General features: G+C 38.0%; 2 protein-coding genes across 11 annotated transcripts in view; both read left to right on the top strand.

Moving 5' to 3' along the window:
• pde4ba (phosphodiesterase 4B, cAMP-specific a) overlaps positions 1-7,490 on the top strand; it is a 166,609-nt gene extending 159,119 nt beyond the window's left edge. For all 5 annotated transcript variants that reach the window (XM_082136031.1, XM_082136032.1, XM_082136033.1 and 2 more), the window contains 9 exons: positions 388-481; positions 2,982-3,157; positions 3,252-3,350; positions 3,445-3,609; positions 3,701-3,800; positions 3,887-4,041; positions 4,155-4,277; positions 4,435-4,617; positions 4,715-7,490. In XM_082136031.1, coding sequence (XP_081992157.1) covers positions 388-481; positions 2,982-3,157; positions 3,252-3,350; positions 3,445-3,609; positions 3,701-3,800; positions 3,887-4,041; positions 4,155-4,277; positions 4,435-4,617; positions 4,715-5,080 — 1,461 coding nt within the window. In that variant the 3' untranslated portion in view covers positions 5,081-7,490. The remainder of the gene's footprint in view (positions 1-387; positions 482-2,981; positions 3,158-3,251; positions 3,351-3,444; positions 3,610-3,700; positions 3,801-3,886; positions 4,042-4,154; positions 4,278-4,434; positions 4,618-4,714) is intronic.
• A 5,105-nt stretch (positions 7,491-12,595) lies between these two features.
• The window catches only part of sgip1a (SH3GL interacting endocytic adaptor 1a), a 75,642-nt gene continuing 70,315 nt past the window's right edge, over positions 12,596-17,922 (top strand). For 3 of the 6 annotated variants that reach the window (XM_082136010.1, XM_082136017.1, XM_082136019.1), the window contains exons 1-3: positions 12,596-12,660; positions 13,263-13,402; positions 14,028-14,122. The gene's annotated coding sequence lies outside the window, so the exon portion shown is untranslated. The remainder of the gene's footprint in view (positions 12,661-13,262; positions 13,403-14,027; positions 14,123-17,922) is intronic. The other 3 variants (XM_082136018.1, XM_082136020.1, XM_082136021.1) reach the window with 1 other exon arrangement.

A 17,922-nucleotide genomic window follows, 5' to 3' on the forward strand; every position in this document is an offset into this window, starting at 1 on the left:
CAGTGTCTACTTTGTCTCTTGTACTGCATTTACCTTCTTCGGTCTTCGTACATTTGTTACATTCTTAATGCATTTGCATTTTTTTATGCTTGGTATTAGGTATTAGAGATTTATTTAAAACTAAGATAAATTAAGATGCATGAATATTTTTAAAAGGAGATATTAATATTTCAATATATTAGAATTTCAGTTTCATATATATATTATTTGGTCAAATTTAGTATTGCGTACCCCATTGTGGTTTTGTATGTAAATGCATGTCCATATAAAATAATGTTAAATATTACATTTTTCAGGACTTTGGGGAAAGGAAGCCCTACTGAAGTCTCAATGTAGAACCCTTTGAGTTTTTTTTAACTAATGATTCTCCCTCTCTATCTTTTCCAGTTCAAGAGAATGTTGAACAGGGAGCTGACGCACTTCTCTGAGATGAGCAGATCTGGCAATCAGGTGTCGGAGTTCATCTCCAACACCTTTCTAGGTAATCACACGCATATTCACTCTTTCAATAAAACACTTGCAGCCAGCGCTAAACATTGACTATATACCGAATACGCCATTGTGGATTGAATTTGGGCTGCGTCATTTCCAGAGCTGAACTGAAGTTTAGACTCACTGTAAGATAAAGGCTATGAAAAAGTGAGAGGTTTGATAAGTTAATTATTTGTGAAAACTATATTACATTAAAAGATCAGATGGCACAAAGGCTCAATTTGTTTGTGGAATTCCGTGAGATGGCATCAGACTTTCATTTCTGCATGAGGAGAGAGATCCCCAATGCAGCAGTTGGAAAAGAGGAAGGGGAGGGTGGAAAGGAGAGCAGAATAAAAGGAGGGAGGGAGGGAGAGATAGAGGGGGATGGTATTCTGCTGTAAAGTAATGCTGACGGTGGAACCCCCAGCACGGAACATCCAGGCAAGAGAACCTGTGACTCATCCAGCTCCTGTGTTCTCATCGAGACGGCATCTCATAGTCACACGAACAGGCACACATTTGTCCCATTACACAAGATATTAACTCTTTGAGATCCTGTTTCACTACAAAAATAATTTCTTAATCTGTATTTTTGTCTTTTTTACATTTTTTAAAAAACATTTTTAAAACAAGAAATATTTACTTAATTTTTTTATAAACTATTATAAAAGATAACACATTAGCATTTATTATAATTACAAATAAATTATGCTAATCTTATACTTATCTGCATATGTAAATAGTTTTTCTTTCTTTGAATATAAATGTGACTAAAAGTATTGATGTTTATGTATAAAACCAAATCTATTATGGTGAGAAAAAAGAATGTTTAGATATATTTACTGATTAAAAAAGGCAAAATATTTTTGCAGTGTAAAAATTGAGATTTAAAATTTGATGAAGAAATGTCTGCAAAAATATTGGTGTACAACTTTGTGGGCGGATTATTTGGGACTAAAAGTGGTTTTATATTCCAGGGATTAAATGTTAGCTGTGAAACATCTGTGTGCTGTGTCACGTGTGACTGCTCTCTTTACGCCTCTGCGTTTTCACTATCTGCATCAAAACGTGTGAGTTTAGCAGAGATAGTGAGATTAAATCTGACCCAAACACAATGTCGCTTTTTCTCGAATCTTGGATCTGTGCGCACAGTCTGCATATGTGGCTTGCCTTTGGTTATTTTATTTTATATATATATATATATATATATGTATATGTATATGAGAAGGAAACATGCGACAGTGAATCCTGAAAGGAGGGAGACAGAGGGGCGAGAGAAAAAAGAGCTCTGATGGATGTTTGTGAGAAAACAAGCAAATTGGCTATAATGAGCGCTGTGGATGCTCCTCAAGATCAGATCGGAGGCATTTTCTCTTGATCAGGCATCTTTGCCACTAGAGAAGGAGAGAAAAACAGATAGAGGCTTTCAAGATGAAAGACAAACTCTTCCCATAACATTTTACCATTCCCAAACCATTCATACCACAAAAGTACAAACATAGCACCATTCCCATTCTTATGTCCTAGGACATAAGCCCATCTGAATGACTGCGGTACTGATTACGGCACGGGTTCATGTTTAACAGAGACATGAGTGAAGAGGATAATGACTGTAATGAATTAACCAACCCCATATTTCACCTCCTCTCATTCCCCTTCAAGCCAGCAGTTATTACTAGATGTTATCACAGTCTTGCAGCGACATGCCAGAGTTTTACAACGAGAGAACAACATTATCTTCCATAACCGAGAACATGGAAATAAGAATACTGTCCACTCAGGGCCTGTGGCTTCTTGGGAAAAGTTTGGATTAGCATTTCCACATGAGAAAATCCTTAACATGAAGGTTTATGGCATTATTAACTGCATTTTTGCCCTCGAGATACGCCCTTCGTGTGCTGCCATTGTTTTTCAATTGATATCTCCTGAGGGTTGACCTTTGGAGATGCCATTTGAGGCAGACACGGGCTCCCCTGCAGTTTGTTGACAGGTCTGTCACAGTGAAAATGGAGAGTGGAACTAAAGGAGAAGGAAAGGAGGGGCAAGCCCCGCTTGAATAGCTTCGTGGCAAAGTCGCTCTGAATTGGGTGTCTGTTCTGCCTTTCAAGGGTAGCGAATCCTGAGAAGCACACGCACGGAGTGCAGATGTGAGCTATTCAGCTATGGCCCTGCACCTGGGCCGAAGGCGTCTGCTTACGTCACTCAGGGAAACATAATACATGGCCACCGGTTTTCCAACAATGGGCTTTTGTGCGGACACATACAGTATGTGTCTGTGTAAAAACTACAATTAAGAGTTTGAGTAATCTGGAATGTGATCTACCAACATCTGACACACTTGTGCATGTTCTGTATAGAAAGATTTAGGGACCATCTTGGTTTCTTGGATACAAGTTAGCAAACAGTAATTTTTCGCATTTTCTATGGAAATTTGTGTTTATGGTTAATAACCACCAGGAAAATGTCCAAAATGGTTCTAATCTTTTGGATCTTGCTGTTCCTTACAGACAAACAGAATGATATGGAGATTCCCTCGCCTACACCAAAAGCCCGCGAGAAGAAGAAAAAACAGCAGCTGATGACTCAGATCAGTGGAGTGAAGAAAGTGTCCCACGGGCCCATCCTCAACAGCAGCCTCGCTCGCTTCGGCGTCAAAACCGACAAAGAGGAATTACTGTCAAGGGTAGGTAGAAGACTAATACTTGCTCTTTAGTGGGTTTGATTGTAAAAAAAAAAAAATCCTGTTGATCTCATGCCCTTGCCTCTTCCCTTTCCAGGAATTAGAAGACCTGAACAAATGGGGCCTGAACATCTTTACCGTTTCAGAGTATTCGAACAACCGGCCTCTAACTTGCATTATGTATGCCATCTTCCAGGTCAGTTTTTCCTCCAGCCTATGACTTCCCACTTTTTGCAACAAAAATGTAATAATGTCCAGAATTGTAATAATATTGCTTCTCTCTGTAACAGGAACGAGACCTGCTCAAGACGTTCAAGATTCCAGCAGATACATTTGTGATGTACATGATGACCCTTGAGGATCACTACCACCAAGATGTGGCCTATCATAACAGCCTTCACGCTGCTGATGTGGCCCAGTCAACTCACACTCTGCTGTCCACACCTGCACTAGATGTAAGAACGCTTTTTCTTTAGGCACAATTTGAATTTTTTTTTTCCTCAAAGGACTTCATGGATCTCACCATTTTCAATCTGTCCTAAATAGGCTGTCTTCACCGATCTTGAGATCCTGGCAGCCATTTATGCGGCAGCCATCCATGATGTGGACCACCCTGGTGTTTCAAACCAGTTCCTCATCAATACAAGTGAGTGTTCTTAAATCCCAACCTACTACCAGCGTAAATTTACTGGTGACACATGGACTAATTGAGTATTTGCTCATTTCTTACAGACTCCGAGTTAGCACTCATGTATAATGATGAGTCGGTTTTGGAGAACCACCACTTAGCCGTGGGCTTTAAACTTCTACAGGAGGACAACTGTGACATCTTTCAAAACCTCACTAAGAAACAAAAGCAGTCACTCCGAAAGATGGTCATCGACATGGTGAGGTTCTTCCTTCCTTGCTTGCTTCCTTCTTTTCTTCCAGGCCATCTGCTTCATTTACACTGCAATGATTGATATGCTAACACATCTTGCTCAATGTTCCCTCTCAACAGGTACTGGCCACGGACATGTCTAAGCACATGAGCTTACTGGCCGATCTGAAGACCATGGTAGAGACGAAGAAAGTGACAAGCTCAGGAGTTTTACTTCTGGACAACTACACAGACAGAATACAGGTACAGGTCTTCCTGTTTTCTATCCCCTCTTAATGAAACAAATTTTCAAACAGTCATTTGGAAATCCAATGATGTCATAATCTCCAGCTAAGATGATTCAGATAAATTAGAGGCACATGATGAATTACAATTTGCTGAAACTTTGATGTTACTTCAGGTTTTGCGGAACATGGTTCACTGCGCCGATCTGAGCAATCCCACCAAGTCTCTAGAGCTGTACCGCCAGTGGACTGACCGTATCATGGATGAGTTCTTTCACCAGGGCGATCGAGAGAGGGAGCGTGGCATGGAGATCAGCCCCATGTGTGACAAACACACCGCCTCTGTGGAGAAATCACAGGTTAGTTACTGTCTGAGATGTAGCGGTCTGATGGAGGATATCCTAGAATACCCTACATAGTGCCCTATGACATCTAATGTATTTTTTCTCTCTTCAGGTGGGTTTCATTGACTACATCGTCCACCCGCTATGGGAAACATGGGCTGACTTGGTCCATCCGGATGCCCAGGATATCCTGGACAACCTGGAGGATAATCGGAACTGGTACCAGAGCATGGTCCCCATAAGCCCTTCCCCGCCCTTCGACCAGGCTGACAAAGACGGCAACAGCGGGGGTTCAGGCCCTGACAAGTTCCAGTTCGAGCTCACGCTAGAGGAGGAAGACTCAGAAGGCACGGAAAAAGACGAACAGAGCCAGGGAGACGAGGAAGAGGATGTGGAAGAATACGACAGAGGGGAAGAAATGGAATCCACTACACTCATCCAGATAGTTACCGAAGACGCCTCACCGGTCGACACATAAGACTCAGCGTCCCTTGATAGGCGGTAGCTATTTTTTCCCATGCAAGAGGAGAAATCTTGCAGTTGATGCTTTTTAAAAAGCCCACATGGGGTGATTTTTTTAGTCCCCCGTGGGAGGAGGATGTCCTGCCCTCCTTGCACTTACGTTTGGAGACAGTTTGTAGGAGCTCTCAGGAAATAAATGCTGCAGACATTTTGGACCTGAACGATTGGCAGGCGACTTTGATAAACATGAAGGATTGGGGCCAACGTGAACAGTTTGTTTGGTTGTTTACCTGGTGGTGAGGAGTAGACACTACTGAGAGGATTTCACTTTTTTTGTACCAACACAAACTTTTTGTAAAGCTATGGGTGTGTGATGAGGTCAAAAACGAACTACTGAAGAACAAGTATTTGTAAAGAGAGAAACTGTTTACTTTTCTGTACCATTTGTCTAAAGACTGTGTGCCTTTTTACTATTGTCTTTTTAATAGTCTTTTATTTATTGAACACATTTTAGTATAACTGTACGTTGAAATGTTTTCATTTTGTAAAGCAAACCTGACCGAACCTGCAGAATTGTTTTATATCTACGCTGGAGAGAGAACTTAGTGTCTTCCTTTGTTTGGCAATATAACTTAATAATCCAAACATCTGACAAATGATCAGAAAACTAAGAAATTGTGAAAGAGGCACTTTCTGTTTATTCTATCTACATTTGTGTCAGACTCCGTAACTATGAGCACAAACTGTTTATTTGGAACCATACATCATCCCATTCACATTAGGGTAAGAAATCTGTTAGGCAAATGCATTGTTGCACAAAAAACTTTAAATGCCCTTAAGTATGAAGACCCCATTTACTTAGATTGTAGAACAAAATACAAGCACCCCCAAAAAAAATCTAATCACAAGGGGTCTCGTAATGTACTAAAATCACAGGGAAGCCAAAGCTATATTGACTTAATTCACATTAATTTGCTTTCAATTCATCATAATTGTCTTCCTTACTGCAGCCATTTCCACCCTTCCCATCATACCTTAGAAACAGAATAAAGAAAAACAGTCTAAACTAGCTTTTGTAGCTTTTTACACACTTTGATATAGAACTTTTCCTCATTTGTCTTCTTAACAAAAACAACTTCCTTTCTCCAATTAGCTCACTTTAAAGGTGGGTAAAAAATAATAATATGTAAACTGATTTCCTTCCCCATCTTGTTGAACACCAAGATATGAAAAGAAAAAAAAACTACAATTACACTTGTCAAATTTCAGCATGCCAGTTTAGTAATGACATTGTAATGGCATTGTCGTTTCATACATTTTGTCACCGTTAAGGTTTAAGTTTGTGTGTAGTTCATGCTTTAAGGTACTTTAACTACCTTATGCTCAAAGTCTCAACAGTGGAAACAGTTAATGGCCAAAGTAGCATGCAAAAGTATGTTTGTGCGCACATATGTACATGTCTACACATTACTGTGTTTGTGTGTATGAGCGTCCGTGGGGGCGCTTCATCACCAGCACACGCTTTTCACAACTCCTTCCATTCTCTTTGTTTATATGTGCTCAGATCGGTCCTCTACTGTTTATAACAGTGTATTTATTACTGTTAACTGTACATAGGGAATAATGTTTCTTTGTAAATGGTTTAATTTATATGCACTTGCATTACCGAAAATTGGTGGTGTTTCTTGTGTAGTGGGCTCTTGGACTGAGTCTGTTTTATTTAGTAATATTGTTTATGTTTTAATATAAATAAATATATATTATATATACTATGTATGAATATATTGCACAATTTTCAACTGCCCAGAACAGTAGCCTATGAGACACGCGACCCATTGGTAAAGGGGAGAGTCTGTAGATAAGACATAAATACATACTGTAGACATCTGTCAGATATTAGAAGCTTTGTGTATCACTGTTTGGTGTAACATCGATAAATCAGTATCTCACGAGATTCTCCACAGAACGTGGCCCTCAAATATATACAACATTTTGAATGGAGATTGCTAAAAATGGCTCAGAGGTGGCATGTAAATGCACATTGACAGGGGACGAATTGGTTTCCAACATCACAATCTCTGAACCACAATGTGAAATCGATATAATTACGAAAATGTGATCTGTAATTATTTGTGCTAATGTGAACTATTTTTCTGACCTTGTTAGCAGTTTTGAAATTCAAATTGTCAGTAAAACTTTGTTAATCTATATGTTTGAGATCTTTTGGTCCGACTTGCGTCCAAAGGGATTCAACAGAATTAGTGCTATCTGCATGAGGGATGAGTTTTTATCGTCTGGTTATCCCACATTGTTGCAGGTGAATATTCAATGTTTCACACAATGTATGGTAATAATATTGTATATTGTGTTTAATAAAATCTGAAGCTACTTTTCTATGAAGTGATTAAAGACAAAGCATGAATATACTCCATGTGTAAATCTCCTTCTTCATAGCTTTTCTTTTTGTTATTTGACCTTTAGTTTAGTTAAATCAATCTGTCAAAATTAGTTTTGAATTCATCCAATTGATAGTCTAAAAGCATAAGTATATTATCATAATAAAATAAATAATTAGGTATAAAAAATAAATAGTACAGCATTTACTGTTTCTATTCATTTTGAACAAATAAATGCAGCCTTGTTGAGCATATGATACTTTTTTCAAAAACATTAAGAATACAAATATTAGCTTAAAACCTTGATCTTATATGTGGCCATATTTGCATTTGAACCCTTTGTCAGGTTGTCTTGTTTGAAGCTGAATCCACTGTGACAGGTCACATTGCATCCAGTGAATATCGGTCCTGCACTGTTCCTCGAGCCAAGTCAGCCCTCAAATGACACAGTCCTCCTGAGTAAAGTCTGTGTGTGTGAATCATGCAGAGGCCTTTTGCCCAGAATTTATGTAAGACAAGAAGGAAAGTACAGCTATAGGGAGTTAGATTAACATGGGCCAATTCAGGCCGTTATCCATGTTTCATATTCATCTGATTATTTGAGATGAATTGCCAGTGTAGCTGAAAGTTTCCCTAAAGGTTTAGTTAAGGCTGAAGGTATTGTGGTCATTCAGAAATGACCTACTTACCAACTTATAAACAACTTTAAACCAAATTTAAGCCATCTTAAATATTATCTTATGTCGTTGTTTAACTAACTAAATAAATTCAGTTGTAATTTATTTATAATTTTTAAGATTATAAATAAATATATGCACAAAAGCAAACATTTTCACACATCACATGCCTTATTTTTAATCTCAAGCATGCACCTATGACACTTGTGAAACTGAATATGGACTAAATTGTTTATTGTGAAAATGTACATATGGGATAGTTAAATTTATTTCACTTTTTGTTCAGTAATCATGTAGTTTTAGCATGTTTTTTAAATGTATTTATTATTTTTGATGATTTATCATAATATTGAAAGTCTGAGTGCCGCACAACAGAAAAAAAACAATATACTTTATGGAAGATAGCAAAAGTAAACTTTGAAGGCATGATAAAAACTGGTACATACAAGTGTTTGAAGTTTGAACACTGACCTGTATGCATATACTCTACTATGTTTTCATTGAATCCCAGTTATACATAGTTATAGGAGAACCATAAGATAAATGCCTGACATAAAATAACCAAGGTCACACACATTGCTCTCTCACATTCAAGCACCTTGCCATAATGCAAGTAATCTACAAATGTAATGTTAATTACTGTTGATAAATTCAAGATGGAGTGCTGTATATGCTGCAGGACCTCCATGGCTATGCATAATAAATGTTTGGAAACACCATGCAGAGTGCTCAAAGAACCCCCTGAGAGTGTGTTAGCCTTGTAAATGAAGGCTGTAAATCAGCCTCATGATGGCTAGCCAAAGCTATTTTTAACCTCCAACCAATTATGAGAAGAGACTCTCAAAATGAAATCCATAATCACTCAAGGACACTGACATAATTGCACAAACCCAAGTGTGTGTGGATATGCAAACAGCTCCAAACAAATTGTGGTTTGGTCACAACAACAGGCTGTACACACACACACACACACACACACACACACACACACACACACGCGCGCGCACACACACACACACACACACACACACACACACACACACACACACACACACACACACACACACACACACACACACACACTTGTTTTTGCTACGTTGTGGGGACTCCTGACTAGAAGGTTACACGTGGGGACATACAGTATATGTGTTTGTGTGTGTGTGTGTGTGTGTGTGTGTGTGTGTGTGTGTGTGTGTGTGTGTGTGTGTGTGTGTGTGTGTGTGTGTGTGTATATATATATATATAAATAAAAATAAAAATTGTAAAAGTAAAAGTAAAAATAAAAAGTAGCATCTCACTTGTTAGTTTTTTTGTACAATCTGCTTACACCCCATTGATGGTTAAGTTTAGGGGTAGACCTTCGTGCTTAATTCTTTTTTAAATTGTATGTTTCCGCATAATCACATCGATCATACAAGTTTATACAAAATTGCCACCTCGTAAAATAGGTTTATTTTGCTCTAAAACTTAATTTAAACCTAAATGTAAAAAATTCAGGGCTGGCAATAGATTTTAAAAAGTAATTGTTTGACTAATTCTCTAAAAAACTGTTTCTAAAATATTTGTAACAATATATACACTATAAGGGACCGTGTACTTGCGTATAAAAATACGAGGCACAGATCTTTTCTTCTGTTGTGATGTTCATCTGATTATGGAAAAATAAAAAAGGTTGGACAGGAATTTGATTCTATCTGTCAGTCGTTGATGGATTTTGGGTGTGGCACTCTAAATGATTGGAGAAGTCCTGTACGCATCATCACAGTCTGAGAGCCTGTTGTTTTCACTGAAAGGCCCAGTTATGTCAGTTTGATTAAACAATAAAGAAAATTGAAAAAATTAAACATATGCATAAATTAATTGTTCACAATAAGATAACATGCATTTAAATTACTGTAGGAAACACATTTTAATGCCAACTTTAATAAGCAGTGCAGTTGAGTGCAAAATTATAAAAAAAAATTTTTTAAATCAATTTGTATTTTTTCTTGGAAATTTCCCTTCTGGAGTAGGACAAGGGGCTTGTTGAGTACTCCTTGTTTTACTCTTTACTGCTGTGACCAATTTGGAAATCACCCCGTCCCCCAGTGACAGTGAAATTTGAGCGCCAAAAATGCTAAAAACGGCCCCGTCTTTGAGACTGGTGGAATCATATAGGCCTTACACAGAGAGAGCTTTCTTTTCCTCTGTCTGGACAGCACCATTCTCCACTGTCTCACTCTCTGTTTGATGTACTTAACCAGAGAGTGCTACGAAATTCATTTTCCACACTCATTAGTTGCGGGTCAGCAGTGCTCCCTCACTGGGTGCTCATGCCACAGCTGTCTAAGGTTCTCAGCACTGATGGTGTGTCAGAGGACGTTTTTTTGTCTGCTTGCTGGTTGGCTGATTTATTTTATTGCTTGTTCACAGGTGCACAGCAGCCCATGGCTGACTAGACATCATGGCTGAATAGAAACAATCAAGCAGTTTACAAGGAGCCTGATACAAGGGCAAAAACTAGTATATCATCCATATATATATATGTGTGTGTGTGTGTGTGTGTGTGTGTAGTATATAGATATACTGTAGATATATACCAACAGCAGTTATTGTAAAGAAATATATGCCACAATTTGATTTGCAGATGCCACTTGTTTTGATATTTTGTATCTAATACAATGAAATTCCATCATTTTGAGTCTCCAAAAGAGTGTTGTGCATTTTACTGTACATTGTCTAAAGAGTTAGATTCTATTAATTGTCACATTAATCAACTAATCTGGTCTGCATCAGTCTTCAAGTATTGGATAATACACAAAGTTAACAAATAATATAAACGCAGTTTCAGTTCAGCCGCATAATTCTCTAAATGATTCTTTCCCTCCACCCACACGTCCCTGCATCCACTCTTCTCCAGGAGGAAGCAAAGCACAGCGCAGTGAAGCTGGCAGACAGAGGGGGGGGATGGATAAAGCAAGGAGAGGAGAAGAAAAGGAAGCTGCTCTCCCCTGGGGGACAATGCTCTGCCTCAAATGAGGAACCCAAATGCTTTCTGACATTTGGTGGATGCAGCATGTGCCTGGCCTCAGCTGGCCCAAACGCTACTGTGATCACGAGTGAACACACATTTACACAACACACACACAAATTAGACACATGCATAAAACAGAGATTTCCATCTTTATACTTCATTTAAAGTGCTGGAACATGTGCATGACTTACATAAAAAATCTGTATGGTAAATAGTGATGAGAACATTTTCTCTGGACAGGCACTTTAAGATGTCTAACTTCCCCACAGAGAAGGCAGAGAGAGAGAGAGAGAGAGAGAAAGAGATCATATCATGATGAGTTGTGACCGTATGAAACATGTTGAATGCTAATCATCCTCTGTCTCTCCCACAAACATCAGAGCAGCAGTACAAGCTACGCTAGAACACGTCTGAGGCCTCTGATGATCTGCAGTTACTATGGCAACCTGCATCTGGAACTCTGGGTTCCTCTGGTATTAAACTTTGGAAATTCTCAAGAATGTAACCTTACATTTTATATGAACATGAAGGACAAATCGTTTCACATTACATAAGGGTAGACACACAATACATTTGAGAGGGACTGTCTGATAGATTTTCAATCAAATCCAGGATTGCTGGTTAGGTAATGTGGATTTAATGATCTGTGTGTTCTGTACAGAGAACATGACCCACAGCAAGCAGTGTGAAAACAATTGTAGGCCTACCTCTTATTTTAAGACAATTAACTGTAATCAAAATAAATAAGCTTCAGTGTTCCCAGATATCTTTAGGAATTGTGTGTGTGTGTGTGTGTGTGTGTGTGTGTGTGTGTGTGTGTGTGTGTGTGTGTTTCCTCAGGGGATTTTTTTTTTTTTTTAACCAAACAGGCTATGCCTCATGGGGAATTCTGTGATTTTTGTAATTTCTTTTTTTCATATTTCTGGAAGTCATGAACAATTCTACCACATCTCAGATAATGTAATCACATTCTTTGGTGTAAATAGCATATTTTTTTAATTAAATGACTCTATTAAATGTGTGTTGCTGACTGATTTAATTGATAGCGTTTTGTATGAAGAGACTTAAGTTAAAGCTTAAAAATGAAAATTCTGTTCACGTAAGATGATTTTTTCCGCCTTTTCCTCAGTTTTGTTTACATTACACTCATATTGTCAAGCATGCTCTCTACAGTGACACTGTTATTAAAAAAATTGAGTGCAGTGAAATCTATTCTTGTAAATAAATTAATACATGGATCAGTTATCGGTCATTGTTTACGTACGTCTTAATCACGTGGTAACTGTTTCCTACGCTAGTCATCTCTTAGTTTTGAATTAACTCTCCAAATTGTGGTGTCGCATCTGCCCCTCGAAGAAAGCTGGAGTGTTTTTCTGTTAATGTTTGTAGTGGGAGAGTTTGTTTATGTTGTGAAGGGCAGGTCCACACACACACACACACACACACACACACACACACACAGGCGGGTGTTTTTAGGACAGTGCGCGAAGCAGGAATCCGAGGAAATGTGGTAATGTTGATTCATTTTCTGTTGTGCTTTTATTTCAAGTTATGGGAGGAGGCTGTGGTTTCATTTATTATTGTGACGTTGTTTTATTTGCTTCTCTATATCGACAACACAAGGTCAAACAAATCACTTTCAGTACTGCACTGCATCATATTAATCAGTACTTTTGCTTTGTTGTTCTGTAAAAAATCTACATGTAAGCATTCTTAAAATAAGATAAGAAAACTAGCATGAGCTATTATGACTTATTTTCCAATACAATTTACTTTGGAATTAACTTTATTTTTCATTCTATACAAAGTTATGCTATACAAACTATTAAGGTTAGGTTAAGATACTGTAGGCCCTATGTCTTTTAGAACTTTATTGAATGGGTTTGTTTGACAGTGAATCGGGGTAAAGATGGATTTGAGATGTAAGATGTAAGTAAGGCTAATTATGGGAAAGTTGTTTCTTTGGGACATTTGTTTATATATGGTTAGCTATAGAACATTGGAAGTTCTAACTACATCTTCTGCACACTTTGTGCTAGTGTACAGAAAATATGTTAAGTAAGTTTTGTACATCAGCTTAAAGGAGGATTAACAATTGTGTTTTGTCTATAGGTGATACAACAGCAGTAAAGAGTGGATTGTGCAGTCAAGCTGGATCAGCCGGTTTATTCTCTATTTACATGCAGGTTTACCTCATGGCAGCCACAACATGTTTTCTTCTATCCTAGGACCACTTTTTCAAGAAAGTTACGGTAAATAGTTTGACCTGTATTTTCAAAGTTTTCGTTTTTTTGGGGGGTAATTACCCGAGGTAATACCCAACGCAATCTACTGTTGTTTACTGTGGTTTGGAGTTTGTTGTAACTAGGCTAAGTGATGTACAGCAGCGGCATAACTGATAACATGAGAATCTTTTACACTTAAAACGCATAGATTCGAGCCTCATTACTCTTGTATACCAATCATATTGTCTATCATACCTCTTGTCAAGACAAATACAGGGATCACTCTCCATTTGAACCTGGGGGCCTAAAAGGATGATGGCAGTTGGCAGTATCATGAAAAACACTATGAGAATCCAAATTTATTCAACACAGAGGAATAATGAGTACAGTCTCATTACAGTCTCTTTAATACAGATCAACCTAGGATTTTCAAAACTATGCACATTCTCAGTTTTTATTTTACGTGGAGGCTTGCATTCTCTAAAAGGAACCAAACCTGTAAAAGATAGACTGTAACAAGTAAGGACTTGTGCTGGCTATGAAATCCTCAGAGGTTTGCATTGCTGCTAACATTGTGGAAAACATGCCGTGTTAGGTAGCTTGTCAGATGAAGTGTATTATCTTCATGAGCTTACTTCTGTTTTAATAATAGATTGTGAAGACTGAAGGACATGATGACAGCAAGGTGAATGGGTTAGTGTTTGTAGGATCTACTGCTTGCAACACCTCCTTGAGATCTGCAGTACAGTACGTGACCCACTGCACACACTCAGCTCATGTTACACGTATCCAATATAGGGTAGTGTTTGCCCAAGACTAGACCCAGAAAATGACCTAGTAACTAGCCTTGACATGCTTTCTGTTATATTAAAAACTGTCCACTTTTTGCATTCAGTTCTCATTAACTATCTAACCAGCCACATTTCTTGATTTTATTTCTTTAATTCTAAATATACTGCAAGGGGTATGCAAACTTATGGACTCAACTGTATAACATATCTTTAGGCAATCTGTGCCAGCATAGTTATTTTCCACTGGTAAGTTATCTAGAGGCCATGCATTACTGTTTTTTGCTTTCTTGTTTTTCCAAGAGAACTAATTAGAAACTCAAGAACCTGTTTTGTTGAGATCAAAAGAAAAATAAGTCATGATCCCTCTTTACTGGCCTTATCTCGTGAATTAAGCAGCGCTGCATTTTGTCTAGTTTTCTCACAGATTACTTTCTATAAAGAAAATCAATGGACATGCAGAACGATTTCTAACTTTTCTCAAACACAGCCTGCATTGGAGCAACATCAAAAGTGCAGGGCTGTTGTATTCATGCAGCTTAGTGGAAACATTGTTAACCAGTCATTTGTTTTTAAACCAATGATTAGTTCATCATTTGTCTTAGTGAAGATCCTAAACGTAATTTCGGGAGTAATAAACCCATCTAATCTTTCACTTAAATGCTGGAGCATATAAGCTGCCTCTCACCTCGCTCTGGCATCAGCTGTTTTGGCATCGCTCCACCTCCCCAGCTCCACCAACATAATTTAGTCATCTTGCTACCAGACTCATCTTCCAAGCATTAGTTGTCCCACTGGAGGGTATATCTAAGCAGAAAGCCAAATACGTTTAACCTTAATAGCTTAAAAATTATATGGGCAAATGAACTCGTGAAACTGTTATATTTTGCTCTATTGTGTCATTTAGTTTTTTCATTATTTTTAATGAATTTTAATTTGATTTATGATAGTTTCAAATGAATCAAGCATGGATACTGTTTTTAATTATAGAAAAACATCTTAGTGTTTTGCTGACACTTCTTGCCATCTCTTTCTTGGCTGCTCATACTGTTCATCTTTGGCTCCCAACTTACGATCCATTTGAAGTCAGTACAGTGTTTACTCACACTTACCTGAGGAAATCTAACAGCTGGTTACAATTTGTGACACAGCTCTGCAAAAGTCCACATTAAAGTGAAATCGGAATTGCAAAAAGTTGTTATAAGAAAGGGGGGAATGGGGGACACTTGTCTGCATTTGAGACTGAAGGGAACTATCAGATCAATTTCCGAAAGCTTGCAGTCGCATATCACAAATGCATGACATAGTTTGGATATAAACCATGTTTTATTTGAGATGTCTGAATGCCTAGCAACAGATGTGCTATTAATTAAGCAGATTATGCAAGTGAGTGACAGTGATTCAAACCCACTGTAATTGAAACAGCGATGCTGCCACTGCGCAGACGTTTCTGCTTGTTCTTATTTCAACTTGGCAAGGCAGAGTGACATGATGTTGCAAGGTGGCTGTAACCGAAACCAAACCGCTACGTACGTCATACTTGTCATACCGTCATCGCAACCTCTGTTGACCCAGTCATGGCTCAGCGATAGTTGCAGCAGCTGGCGTTTGCCTGACTCCTTTCACGTCCCATAAATCAGCACTCTATTCCAATGAGTGTTTGGCAGTGTCCTGTGACCTTAATATTCAAGGTTTAACAGCTCACTGTATTTCTACAAAAGCAAAGTTTGGAAGAGCAAGAAAAATATGTTTGATAAATGGCTCCCCAGTTCATCTTAGAAAAGGTTCGTCTCAAGAAGGTCAATAGAAGAGGCCTTTGTGTGGGAATCGTTTTTCTTGTTTTATGGGGACATTCCATAGATATAATTATTTTTATACTGTACAAACTGTATATTCTGTCCCCTAAACCTAACCTAACCGTACCCCTAAACCTACCCATCAGAGAAAACTTTTTTACATTTTCAAAAAATATAATTCCTTATGAATTATAAGCTGTTTTCTAATGGGGGCTAGAAAATGTCATTCACTTGCCATAAAGTGGAATTACTGAACCTAAACATAGGGGCCTGACAAAAATGCTAAATTAAAAGAAAAATGTCAGACGGATTTAGAGGTTTTTGCATCTGAAGTTTTCATACACAAGTTAAATGTTTAGTGTGGGCCCACTAAATTATAATCAAGAAGTTAACTGAAAGCACATTTCCTTTTTTCTTTTTTTGCCTACCTAAGTAACTTTTAGTTTTATTCAGCATACAGTTCTTGAAATTACATGGGATTCTGGAATCAAAAAAGGTGGTTAATTCACACCGTTTTTGTTAATAGAAAAGTTTGAAAACAAGCAGTTTTGTCATAATTAACATAAATGTCAGAGAAAATATCTTATCCTATTTGGGGACCTTTGAATGTTGTGTTGGACAATAGGGGTCTTCAGATCAAAAAGGTTGAGAGCCACTGCACTGCATTTGGTGTTACTAATGCTAATTTTGCTAATTTTAATATGTCAAGATAACATTAACTGTCTAACAAGGATGATGAAATAATTAACTGGAGAAAGCTTCAGTTAGAATGGGTTATAAATGATCAACAAATCATTTTGCACATTATGACATTTTTGTTCCAATAGTAGAAACCTAACAGATAGTTTGGTACAACTTAAATAACACAAATACAGATTTTTATCACATATAGCCTACAGATTTTTATTTATTTATTATTTTGTAAATGTTGATAGGGCAAATACAAATTTGGAATGGTCTGACTAGGCCAGCAGAGGAAAGCGTTACTGTTTAGCTTTGCCGGATGAAAAAGCATGATGAAAGATGCTGGAATATTCTTGGTGAGCTGTTTCAGGCTAGATGATTCAGTCTTTGAGTGGGTTGAAGCTTCGTACAGTTCTTGTTAAGAACACAAAGGAAAGGAAACCCATTTTAATCTCTTCATAGTGTCTTTGCGCATGTTGCAGCTTCTTTTCAAAATGCTCTATCACATGCTAGTTAACAGGCCCTAAATGAGCCAGATTACCTACAAGTAGTCTGTGCCAGCTTCTTTGTGTGTTCCTTTACAGCTCCTATGCTTTGCCACACTGCCTGAAGGAGAAGAGCAGGCGCAATCGTTTCCCTTTCATGTGTCAATGCAGATTTTTAGTGTGTAGGAGTGCCCTACATACAGGTTCCCTGTTTCTGCCGGATATCTCTCCTTCTACCGCTCCAGTCCCATAAGATCCAACCCTTGCGATTGACCTAACCAATGTAGGGTCCATCAGAGGGTCATACAGTGGAAGTGATTCTTTCTCCTAGCCTATAAATAGAGCTTGGCCAAAAGTGTCAGTTCACTGTGCATTTATTTAGCTTGAGAAGTCCCACATCTATTAATGAGACCTGGTTATTTGTGCCAGTTAGCTAGTGCTGGAGTGCTTCTCCGTCACTACATACGCACAACCCACATTATAGTGACCTGTCTTGAAGTAATCCGGTCATAGATGCAATTCAATGATGAAGGGTATTCCAGAGGGTCAAGGTGTTCAAGCTCCATTTTAAAATTGATAGAGACAGACAGGAAATGATATTAAGGGATAATGGGATTGGCACATAAAGCCATCACTTAAATAAAAAAATGTAGTATCTTATACCCCTTTTCTTGCACAAAATCCATGTAAAGACATGCTTTACAGTATTCTCTACTAACAAAACCACTGTTTTATGCAGAGCTGCTTTATAGCTGATGCGACTTTGACAGTTATTGAACTGTATCAACATTGAA

Source organism: Leuciscus leuciscus, assembly GCF_965113295.1.
Source record: "Leuciscus leuciscus genome assembly, chromosome: 14".
Classification (NCBI taxonomy): domain Eukaryota; kingdom Metazoa; phylum Chordata; class Actinopteri; order Cypriniformes; family Leuciscidae; genus Leuciscus; species Leuciscus leuciscus.